Source organism: Nomascus leucogenys, chromosome 4 (assembly GCF_006542625.1).
Source record: "Nomascus leucogenys isolate Asia chromosome 4, Asia_NLE_v1, whole genome shotgun sequence".
Lineage (NCBI taxonomy): Eukaryota > Metazoa > Chordata > Mammalia > Primates > Hylobatidae > Nomascus > Nomascus leucogenys.
The window spans coordinates 30,151,949-30,164,041 of NC_044384.1; the positions used below are offsets into that span (position 1 = coordinate 30,151,949).

The window sequence follows — 12,093 nt, forward strand, 5'->3', positions numbered from 1 at the left end:
GGATGGTCAACTTGCAGAACTCATTACTCATATGAAAACTGGTAGAGGCTGAAACACTAAATAGTTTCCAAAAATTTAGATCACACTTTTTTCTTTTTTTTTTTTTTTTTTTTTTTTGAGATGGAATCTTGCTCTGTCACCCAGGCTGGAGTGCAGTGGCGCGATCTCGGCTCACTGCAGCCTCCGCCTCCTGGGTTCAAGCGATTCTTCTGCCTCAGCCTCCTGAGTAGCTGGGATTACGGGCGTGAGCCACCGCACCCAGCCAAATTTAGACAACTTTATGTGCGACCAAGACAGAAAGGGAGCCCAGGCTGCTTGAGGGTTCATCCCTAGCCCAGGACCCAAAAGAAAGATGGCACAAAAGCAGTGTGCTCCCAGAATAGCCCACGACAACCCATTTCAGAGGCCGCAAGGACAACAGTACTGACACAGCAGCCTGTCCCTGCCTCTCACCATGTCCCCTGGAGGAAAGAGAAAGAGAGAGCAACATTCTGCTTTGCAATCAATACAAGAGAGAGGCTCTTTACTTGGTGTGAACAAAGGTCCCCACCAGACGGTCAGTGCCATGGAAACCAGGCTGTGCTGGAGGAATGAAGGCAGCTGATGGGGTTTCACAGGCTGGCTGGCAGGCAAGGCTGGGCCTTCACCTACCCAGCCAGAGCCTGCCTGCCCTGCTCTGACTGTCCCTGACACATATCTGTGGCCCACAGATTCAGGGGTGCAGTGGCACATTTAACTTTTTTAACTAGGGATGAATGACAGGGAGAACTGCCTCCTTAAATAAAGAGGAGATAGAGAAACTCCGCTGCTTCTTCCATTCAGTCATAGACTCCTCCAAAGTTGCTTTGTCCAGCAAATGGAGCACACACACATGCACACATGCAAAACTTCCAGGGTTGTGCATTCTGGCCTGGCAGAGCAGGGCCTGCTGTAGTTCAACAGCTACCTTTTTTTTTTTTTTTTTTTAAGACAGGGTCTCGCTCTGTTGCCCAGGCTGGAGTGCAGTGGCCCAATCTCGGCTCACTGCAACCTCCACCTCCTGGGCTCAGGTGATCCTCCCACCTCAGCCTCCCGAGTAGCTAGGATTACAGGCATGCACTACCATGCCTGGCTACTTTATCTCTACCTACAGAAGAGAGGCGGCATGGCACAGCAGTGAGGTGCATGGGATCTGGAATCTGACAGCATGCGTTTGAGTCCCAGCTCTGCTACTTATAGGGCCCAGGATATTGGGCCCTTTACTTAATCACTGAGTCCTAGTTTCCCCCTCTGTAGAATGTTCAGGGTTGCTACGTGGCTCAGAGACAGCATAAAGTAGCTGTCATATATGAGGTGGTTTTTGTTTGTTTTTTAATTTTGTTTTTGTTTTTGTTTTTTTGAGACAGAGTCTCACTCTTGTCACCCAGCCTGGAGTGCAGTGACGCGATCTCCGCCCACTGCAACTTCCACATCCTGGGTTCAAGAGATTCTCCTGCTTTAGCCTCCTGAGTAGCTGGGATTACAGACACCCACCACCATGCCCGGCTAATTTTTGTACTTTTAGTAGAGATGGGGTTTCATCATGTTGGCCAGGCTGGTCTTGAACTCCTGACCTCAGGTGATCCACCCACCTCAGCCTCCCAAAGTGCTGGGGTTACAGGCGTGAGCCACTGCGCCCGGCCACACATGAGGTATTTGACATTAGCTAGCATCTAGCCTGCACATATATACACATTTCTTGAATAAATTCATCTGCTTGCTTACCTAATTATAGCAAACAAGGCACAGGTTCAATTATAAATATATGACCTCTTTCCTAGTATATCACAGGCTTCTCTCAGAAGCCTAAGAAAGTAAAACTCTAGCAAACCCCCATCCACACCCTCTGGTCCAAGCAAGATTGGGGTTCAGATATACCCTTGCAAGGCCCAGGCTAAAGACTGTCTGGTGGCCTTGGCGTAGTGGCATCACTGGACGCAGGACCCCATGCAAGTCTCAATCTGTCCTCTTACCAGTTGCGATCACCTTGTCCACAGGTCCATGAGAAGTCTACCAAGGGGAGAGGAGAGGACACAGCCTTCCCTATCAGACATACACAACAGCGTGTGTCAGGGGTGCTGCTTGGCAACTGGACAGAGGCCAGGCCCCTTCTCTACAGAGAAAGGCCAGAGGGAAGGGGCTATTCTCAGGGCATGTGGGCATCATGCTCCATGCAAACATCCCAGAGCACTAATTAGCATTCTGCCTGGCTCCCCTGCCATCCTCAGGAGAAAAGCCCTCACCCCAGAAGATGCCACGCAAACATGCAGGGGTAAAGAACTGGAAAGTTCCCTCCCTAGCCCCATCTCATTTCAGATATAGAAATAGAGAAAGGCAAGATCTGCAGTTTGTCATCGTTACTGACATCCTGGGCCTGACTCTGGTGTGTGCTACAATTTGAACTCAGCCGCCTGGATCTGAAACATCACACCTCTCATTCAGGGGCTAGGAAGAGGCGCTCAGACAATGGAACCCGAGCGGCTTCAAGTCAAACTGCTTTGCACCAGCAAGGGGTTAATGAGCAGTCATGGGTGGCCACACAATCATAGCCCACTTTGGGCAGCTCAAGCCCCACAGTCTTGGAAATCAAAAATAAAGCTCTGAAGCTGGGATGAATCAAGTCATTGGATTGACAGGCATGTGCATGCATGCATGTTCGTGTGTGTGCACACACATACTAGACTCAAGCCCAGGGATAGGATTCAGGAGAGCCAGGAAACCTTCACAAATATTCTTTTTTTTTTTTTTTTTTTTTTTTTTGAGACAGAGTCTTGCTCTGTCGCCCAGGCTGGAGTGCAGTGGCGCAATCTCGGCTCACTGCAAGCTCCACCTCCCGGGTTCACGCCATTTTCCTGCCTCAGCCTCTCCGAGTAGCTGGGACTACAGGCACCCGCCACCACACCCGGCTGATTTTTTTGTATTAAATATTCTTTTTAAAATTCTACCATATCGGCTTGTCACCGAAATCTGAAATTCTACCTTTACCAAATCGTTATTTAGCTAAGGACTCTCTTCTACCTGAGTTTTGTTTTGTTTTTTGAGATGATGTCTTGCTCTGTCACCCAGGCTGGGGTGCAGTGGCACCATCTCGGCTCACTGCAACCTCCACCTCCTGGGTTCAAGCGATTCTCCTGCCTCAGCCCCCCAAGTAGCTGGGATTACAGGCACCCGCCACCACAGCTGGCTAATTTTTGTATTTTTAGTAGAGACAGGATTTCACCATGTTGGCCAGGCTGGTCTCGAACTCCTGACCTCGTGATCCACCCACCTCGGCCTCCCAAAGTGCTGGGATTATAGGTGTGAGCCACCACACCCAGCCTGAGTTTTGTTTTAAAATGAAAACACTGCAGGGAAAGGAATTGTTCAGATCTTTCCTTCTAGGTGATCACCCTGAGAATCTTGAGAGTAAGGGGGAAGCTAGGGGTAAATATAAATAAAATAATGCTGGAAGAAGGATAGAAGTTCAGGGCAACAAATTTACCATTAATTGTAGCATAGAGGAAGCTCTGTGTATATATTTGAGGGGCCCAAAAATGAGAAAGAAAACCTTTTACACTTTTCATAATCATTAAATGATTTAATCCAAACTCTCATGTTAAAAGCTCACTAAGATGCAGTTCTCAACATGGAAAATTCAATTTTCTATTGACCCCCTGGGGACCAATATTAGAAAGGTTCCTTTTATTACAAAGTTGAACTACCCGTTCCAAATTGGTAGCTCTCATTCATAAATATGCTACCTTAACATGGGAAAGAGGCTATTGGGAGACAAGATAGAAATCAGAGGCAGAATTCAAACTAAAATCTACTATTCATTCTTTTTCCCTGAGTCCTTGGGTGGAGACCTGAAGGGAACACCCAAAAGCTTTGGGGCCAGGGCTCCATCCAGCTTCTGCTCTTGAGTTATTAGCTGTTTGTCCCTGGGCAAGTTACCTCACCTCTCTGTATTTGTTTCCTCACCTGTTGGACCGGACCCATGGTTTTCAAACTGTGTTCCCTGGTGCTGTGAGACTCTGAGATGCCTCTAGGGAAGGGGAATGCCCACATTGGCAAGACTAACACAAGCTGCCATATACCCACCCCACTTCACCCACAGCACCCCCCTTTCTGTGTCTCATATATTGCGGGCCTGTGCAAGTTCGATTTGAAAAAAAAAAAAAAAGAGGTTCTTGTGACTAAAAAGAACACTTGGGAAGTTTTGAATTAGATGCTTTCCAGGTTCCTTCCAAAGCTAACTTTCTATGACTCACTCTGCTGCCTCATTTGGGAGCATTCTGGCTTAGCGTAGCTGAGGGAGCCCTTTGGTGATGGAAGCGGAGCTCACCTGTGATTCGGCCCACCGTTCCTTTCACGAAGTTGCCAGCATACCCAGCCACGTGCGCTCCGAGGCTGTAGCCGATCAAGTGGACATTCCCGAGAGAAAAATCATCCTTCTCCTATAGAAAGTCACCAAAGTATGTGAGCAGAAAATCAGGGTCCAGAGCCCCCAGAATCACCAGCAGTTCAACAACTCAATCACGGAACAGGAGGAGATGCAGGGGCTGTGGGCACAGAGACTCCCCAGGGCCCCACTGGCTTTGCTGGTGATGTCACATGTGTGGGTCACAGCCAGCTTAGGCGAGGCCAAAAGGATTTGGTGGCACTGCAAATGCCAAGTGCGGGGACAGGGTGGAGGGTATGACTGGAGGCTGCATATGTGGCTGTTCCCTACACGTTTCTTGTTCTTTCTGGCAGTATCTAAGAGAGGGGAGGGTGGTGGTGAGGAGGTCAAAGCTGCCGTACTCACTGGAGACTGCAGTGCCAACCACAGCCCTCAGCAGAATGCCCTCTAAGGCCTGGCCTCCACCCAGCCCCAGGAGCTGCCAACCTCCTCCTCACAAGCCCATGTGGGACCCCAGACGTGACGTATTGTCCTGTCAGAGCACTCATCTGGGGGGTAAGGAGGTAACCCCATGGCTCGGGAACCAAACTCTATAGAAGAGCTTAGGCAGAGGACAGAGGGACTGCTCAAGAATCCTGACCAGAATTCTGCCAGAATTCATCCCATTCCATGGGAACAAGGAAGGCCAGGCTGGAATTGCTGAGATAATGGTGCCGCTTTGACAGTGTACCCTGCCCTGCCTTCTCCCAGCTAAATCCACTGATCTCAGGCAGATTATTAACCTATTAAAAGTAAATAGGCTGGGTGCGGTGGCTCGCGTCTGTAATCCCCGCACTTTGGGAGGCTGAGGCAGGCAGATCACCTGAGGTCAGGAGTTAGAGACTAGTCTGGCCAACATGGTGAAACCCCATCTCTACTAAAAATACAAATATTAATTGGGCATGGTGGCTCACACCTGTAATCTCAGCTACTCGGGAGGCTAAGGCAGGAGAATCACTTAAACCCAGGAGGTAGAGGTTGCAGTGAGCCAAGATCATGGCACTGCACTCCAGCCTGGGTGACAGCGAGACTCTGTCTCAAAAAAAAAAAGTAAATATAAGACTTCAAGATCTGTTTTCCACACTTCATATTTTAAAAGAGGTATCAGGCAGGCCGGGCACAGTGGCTCACGCCTGTAATCCCAGTACTTTGGGAGGCCTAGGCAGGCAGATCACAAGGTCAGGAGATAAGACCATCCTGGCTAACACAGTGAAATCCCACCTCTACTAAAAATACAAAAAATTAGCTGGGCATGGTGACACGCGCCTGTAGTTTCAGTTACTCAGGAGGCTGAGGGAGGAGAATCGCTTGAACCTGGGAGATGGAGGTTGCAGTGAACCGAGATCGCACCACTGTACTCCAGCCTGGGCAACAGAACAAGATTCCATCTCAAAGAAAAGAGATATTAGGCTGCATTTTTGAAATAACCCCCTCCCCACCCTCAGCACAGCCATGCTTCAGAGACGAGAGCAGGCTTTGTAGGAATTTCAGATCACAAGCCTGGCCTGGTTCCTGGCCATCCCCAACCAACCTAAGGGCATCTGTTTCTAAGATCAGGAAGAAACAACCTATAAGGCCAATTATCAGCAAATTAAGTAACAGGAAAAATCCAGAGATCTATCAATAATTAAAAGGCTCTCGAAAAGTCCCAGCTATCAAGTATTCCAAATAATACTTAATTTAATAAAACTTTTAATCTCAAAGATTTTTATCAGACTCCAGAAGTTCATGGCAACAGATGCATGACCTGCATTTCTTAAGAAGATTGGGTTTGAGATCCTGCTGGTGACAGGAGACTCCCTCTCATCCCCCGGTACCTGCAGCCAGTCGAGCATCCTGGCAATGCTGTGTCCCACCACCCTGGTATTATTGACCGCATCCGTGTAAAGCTGGTGGGCCAGGGGGAGCCAGTCAACCACAACTACATTGGCGTCTTTCTCTCTTGTGTGCAGGGCTGACACGAGTTTGTGCAGCCAGTTTTCAAAGATACCGCTCATCTGCAGAGAAAAGTGGAAGTTATTTTTTATTCTTGGTTTCAGAAATCCTAAAAAGTATGGAATTCCTTTCTATATGACCCTCTCCCCATTTAATTTTTTTTTTTTGACTCAGGGTCTCACTCTGTTGCCCAGGCTGGAGTGCACTGACAACAGTCTCAGCTCATGATAGCCTCCAACTCCTGAGCTGAGGCAATCCTCCCACCTCAGCCTCCAGAGTGACTGGGTTACAGGCACATGCCACCACGCCTGGGTAATTTTTAAACTTTTTGCAGCAACAGGGTCTCACTATGTTGCCCAGGCTGGTCTTGAACTCCTGGGCTCAAGCGATGTCCCACCTAGGCCTTCCAGAGTGCTGGGATTATAGGCATGAGCCACCATGCCCAGTGCCCCTAGACAATTTTAGAACCTGCACATTGGCTGCTCAGGGACCAAACATTTGCACATGAGAAGGACCAGCACAGGCAGAATCACTACGCAGGTATTTGTCTTCCATTGGTCTTTACATCCCCAGTATTTCCCATCAAAACTTTCCTAGCGAATGTCCTATGCTGTTGCCCCACTGTCTGTTGCAGCCACTATGAGACACGTGTTAAGGGTGATACTGGCATGAGGCTGGTCTGAGTCCCAGTTACAAGCAGGCAAGTGGCCTGCTCCATCCTTCAAAGGCAGCTGGGGAGGGTTGCCCTGGAGAATTAGCTTCTCAGAGATGCAGGGAGATGCCGTCTCCTAGGTGAATGCAGAGTTAACAAATGACCCCTTCCCACAACCCATCTCTGCCATCCCTCTTGACCCCAGAGTAGGGAAAATCATTCCCCAGAATCCCAAATTACAACTCAGAACATATTTTCCCACAGAAACAAAGTTATAGATGGTGACTAGGTCCAGTTGTAAACCTATCCACAAGCCCATTATCAAATAAATAGATTTTCTGTGCCTAGCCTGGGAACCCAAACGCCATTGACAACCTTGCTTCTATGGGAAACTGCTGTTCCAAGTTCCAAACAGATTACAAAAGAACTTTCTGGAATGCAACCCACTTGTAAGTCACAGGCAGCTTGTATTTGCATTTTGACAGGGGGCCTTAAAAAGATTCACACATATGATTCTGATTGTAGGTTGTGTGATGAGCAGGGTTAGACAGGCTCTTAATCATCTCTTCATTCAACTAGGTAGGCAGGCACCTACCCTCTTCTGCCCCTGACCTCAACCATGGATGACAGACTTAAAGACCCCAAAAGCATGTAACAGATATGAATTTCTCATCATTAAGAGGAGGACTGTCCCCTTCCAATTAGCCCAGGCAGAAATCTGCTCACTTAATAGTGCCATTTCCCTACAGACTGTCATTATATGAATGAATGAATCCCTGGCTGGTCAAAAGCTTCTCAAGCTGAGAACTAAAGCCCTTTTTTGTTGAAGTTTGTCATGGGCTTTTCAACGTGAATTGCTCAGCTAGGGCACATAAAGAGCCCCAGTGCCTTTAAACGGGGCTATCTCTATGCAAACAGGAGGGCACTATGCCAAGGGCAGCCAGCAATCCAGGCCAGCTGGCTACTCATAGGTTCTCGGAGCCAGTCAAGTTGCTTTAGTTAAGCTCAGCTCTCACGGCAGGACAGCCCCCTCCAGGCAGTGGTTGACCAGCGTAATTAAGTGTAATTAGAGGGGTCCTTAAGAGCCAGTGGAGCTGGGCTGCTGCCCTCAGGAGAGCCACTTTCTGAAAGCCCGTTGTGTGCCATCATTAATACCACCCTGCTGGAGTCCAGATTGCCCCTTAGTGAATGCCCGTTACATTCTTCACAGCTGTCTGAAATACAAGCAGCCCACAAGGAAAGGGGGGAAGAGGGTTTGGAATCTGGAAACACCAGAATTCTTTCTAATTGGCCAAAACAAAGGGAATCAAATCTTGTATAAAGCCACAGAGCTCCCTCCCCGGGCTCACCGTCCATCCGTGAATGATGAAAAAGGTTTTAGCTGTCATGTTGAAACTGCAGTCTTCTAAGGGCTGGCTGTGGCCAAGGGAGAGGTAGCATCCTTCATGCTCTGGGTCCTTGGAGGTGCGGAGGTTAAACCTCACAGATGGTTTGACCTCAGTCTGTATAGCTTTGGGTTTGTGGAGCTTATCTGGGGAGACAGAACAGAGCCTGGGTGCATCTAGCAGACTTGAGGAGTGAGAGACCTGGGGTCTGATTCTAGTTCAATCATGAGCAAATTGCTTAAGCCATCTGGGTTTCCGTTTTTACATCTGCTGAATGTTCCCTTTTCGCCTCCCAGAAAAACTGTGAAAATTTTATTAAAAAGGACATCTCATTTATACTTAAAGAGTATGAATTAGTCACTAGTATTAATTACTGTCACTCTGAAATAAATAGATCTCTCTCTTGCATTTCCCTCTTCTTTCCTATCAAAAGGAGTTCTACTTCCTTCCTACTTTTAGAGTACAAGTTCTCAATTCTTTTTCTGAAATGCTTGGGACCAGGTGAGTTTCAGAATTTAGAAGTTTTCAGATTTTAGACAGGCATTATGGAGCATACACCATATATTATATAATGCTGCCAGTGGGGCCTGGGCTATTCCCCCCGGATCAAACACCCTAATATTTCTGCAGAGAAATACATAACCACTCACATTTGAGGGCAAACATAAAGATAACCAATAGCCTCCTGTTATCTCAGGCCAGGTTTTTGCTGCCAAATAAGTTCAGATCAGGTAAGGCCAGGTCTTGCTGCCAAACAAGTTACCAAACACATTTTCCAATTTTGAGAGATTGTGGATTTTGGAATTGGAGGCAAGAGGCTGTTGACCTGCTGGAAAATAGGCTTCCCCTAGTGTTCCCATCTAGGGAACCTCGGGCATCCTCAGTGCCCTTTCTAGTGGTGGCATGTGCCAGGCATTCATCCAGTTTGTTAAGTAAATGACTAAAGCCATGGAGAAACTCCTAAAAGCAACAAAAATCCCCCCTTCCAGCTTCACTGCTCATGCACAGTGCCACCTAGGAGACAGCCCTGCTCCCAAAGTGCAGCTCATGTCACTGATGGCCACTGTGGCTTAACACTAAGTAGGTGCTGTCATGATGACACTGTTTCAGAAAGTCATAAATGGACCCCACCCAGCACTCTTTCAGCCATCCTGGGATGCATCACTGGATAACTGGCTAGGAAGTTAGAGTGTCAAACTCTCCTATCACCCAGCAGGGAAAGATGCCAAATGACCATCTTGGAGTTAATTTATCTCAGAGTTAAGAAGCAAAAGGAAGAAGATACCAAAAGGAAAGAGATATAGTGGTGGAGAGGGCGGAGGGGACAGAGGGAGAGGGGGGAAGAATGCAGCAGATGTAAGAGGGATAAGGTTCCAGAAAATGCTGCTGAATGCACATGAGCGTAAATCAGGTTAACCGTCATGAAAGTAATAAACAAAAGCCCCAACCAGCAGAAATTTGAACCACGGACATAATGAGTTCAACAACTCCCCACCTTCTACCCAGATAGCCACTCACGCAGAGGCCAGATGGGGAAACCTAGGAGAAAACAAGGCTCCTGGATTCCTGAGACAGATCTGTGGATAAACCCACATATGGACAAAGACTCTTCCTCTTAGTGTCTGAGCCGCTCTGACCCCAAAGTTCTCTAGGTGCATTCCTACTACTTTTGGCCTGGGTCACTGCAGCCTCTGGGACTTTCTGATTGTTCCTCACCCAGATGTCCTCATGGCTCCTTCTCTCACCCCCTTCAGCTCTTTGCTCAATGGTCAACTTCTCCAGAAAGGCCTTCCCTGATCACATCATAAAATCGCGCCACCTTCCCCCACCAGCATGCCCCACCTTCCTCCTCTGCTTGATTTTTCTCCATAATACTGAGCACCACTGATATTTTAATCAGTGCACTGTCTGTCTTCCTACCACTGAAATGTAAGTGTCACAAGGGCAGAGATTGCCATCATTTTGTCCACTGCTCTCTCTCCTGCTCCAGAATAGTGTCTGACACTAAGTAGGTATGCAGTAAATACTTTTTGGAATGAAGGAAATGACTCACACATACTCAGAGGCCCAGAACACAGAAGTTAGAAGGAACTTTAGCATTTCACAGGTGAGGAGCCAGAGATGAGACCTGCCCTAGGCCATGCTTCTAGTTAGCACCAGAGTTGGAAACATGTTGAGTAAAGCAAGGCTTTCCATTCATTCACAGTAACCCTCCCACACATACATAAGCCCACACAGACCATTTGGCACAACCTCAGCAGACTAGAAGATGAGATGATGGGGTTCAGTTTAGAGGCTCCCCAGCCCTCCACTGCTTATCAGCTGACTTAGTTCTCACTCTGATTCTGATTCCCCCAGAGCTGACTGACTCTGGCTCCCCCAGGGCAAGCTGCCTCCACTGGAAAAGGCTGCCATACAGAACCCAAGAGGAAGAAACGCTAAAAGCCAGGAGAAGGAAAGGGAGGAGGAGTGGGAAGAGGAAGAGTCAGGGGAGCACAAGAGTGTTGAAAAGGAAAAGGCTGGCAACCTGGGGGAACAGGCCCTGCAGCTTCTAAGCACAAGCGACCCACCAGACGCTCCCTGCAAGCACGAATCAAACCAAAGCCAGCTACCCTGCCACCTGAACTTTCAAGACACCTACACCAAGACTAAAAGGCAGCTCCAGGAGACACAGCTCTAACAACCTTCTTGCCTCTCAAACCTCCAGGTTCAGGCATGAGGACAAGGTTTCAGAGCTGCTGCCAGGCCGCTCGGCTGGCTGGACAGCACCAGCACTGCCTGAGGGAGCCATATAAGGGAAGCAGGTGGGGGTGAGAGGGCTGGCAAGAGCCAGCGCACACTGCCAGCCTTTGCCTTTTGCATGACTTGCCGGGGATGCCCCCATCAGACGCGCAGAGAGACAGGTGGACTCCAAGGTGGATTGGAGGAGAAAACGGGCAGCGCAGTGGGAAAGGAAGAATTTCATAGGAACAAGGAGGGATTGAAGAATCAGGAAGACAGAGGGGACCCAGCACAGAGAAGTGTCTGGGGGGAATAAAAATAAATGCACGTTACCTTCCAGCCGTCCCTCTGGACCAAAAGGTGCGGGGCTCCCCGCAGCAAAGCAACAGCAGAGGCTCCAGAAACAGAGCAGAGGAACGGAGGTGCTCATCCTGCCCCGCCACACCCCCTCCCCAGAAATAGGAGTTTTAAAAACAAAAACCACCTCTCGGTGTTTCCAGCAATCCGGGCGGTAAGACCCTTCTCTCGGTCAGGGGCTGGGGGACTGGAGGCGGAGAAGGTGGAAAATGAAAACTTGGCGGCACGGACCCGCGGGCGGTGGCAGGGAGCGAGCGTGAACGGCTTGCACCAGAACCAGATCTGCCCTCGTCCTGAGCCGCCGGGAGGCAAGAGCTCGCTGCTGTCACGCTCCTATAGAGGTAGTTTTTAAAAGTATGGGAGTCATCTGACCCATCGCCAGATGGTGATTTGCATAATTTATTCCCGTCTCTGGGCTCTGATTGGTCACACCTTGCTGACGCCGGAACCGAGACTGGAGAAAGTTTGAATGAAAGTGCTGCACACTCACCGCGTGGACGCCGCACGCTCGGCCCCGCTTCCTCCCGGGCCCGCTCCGCAGGCAGCTGCGACTCCAGCAGCCCCAGCTTTCTCCCACTGCCCTCCCCCGGACACCCAGATGCTCC

The 12,093-nt window shown here is 49.0% G+C and overlaps 1 protein-coding gene across 1 annotated transcript in view; it reads right to left on the reverse strand.

Moving 5' to 3' along the window:
• The window catches only part of LIPG (lipase G, endothelial type), a 28,671-nt gene extending 16,833 nt beyond the window's left edge, over positions 1-11,838 (reverse strand). The window contains exons 1-4 of the mRNA XM_003267582.4: positions 11,465-11,838; positions 8,375-8,556; positions 6,256-6,435; positions 4,343-4,454 (exon numbers count right to left, since the gene is read on the reverse strand). Coding sequence (XP_003267630.1) covers positions 4,343-4,454; positions 6,256-6,435; positions 8,375-8,556; positions 11,465-11,561 — 571 coding nt within the window. The 5' untranslated portion in view covers positions 11,562-11,838. The remainder of the gene's footprint in view (positions 1-4,342; positions 4,455-6,255; positions 6,436-8,374; positions 8,557-11,464) is intronic.
• Positions 11,839-12,093: the final 255 nt, after the last annotated feature.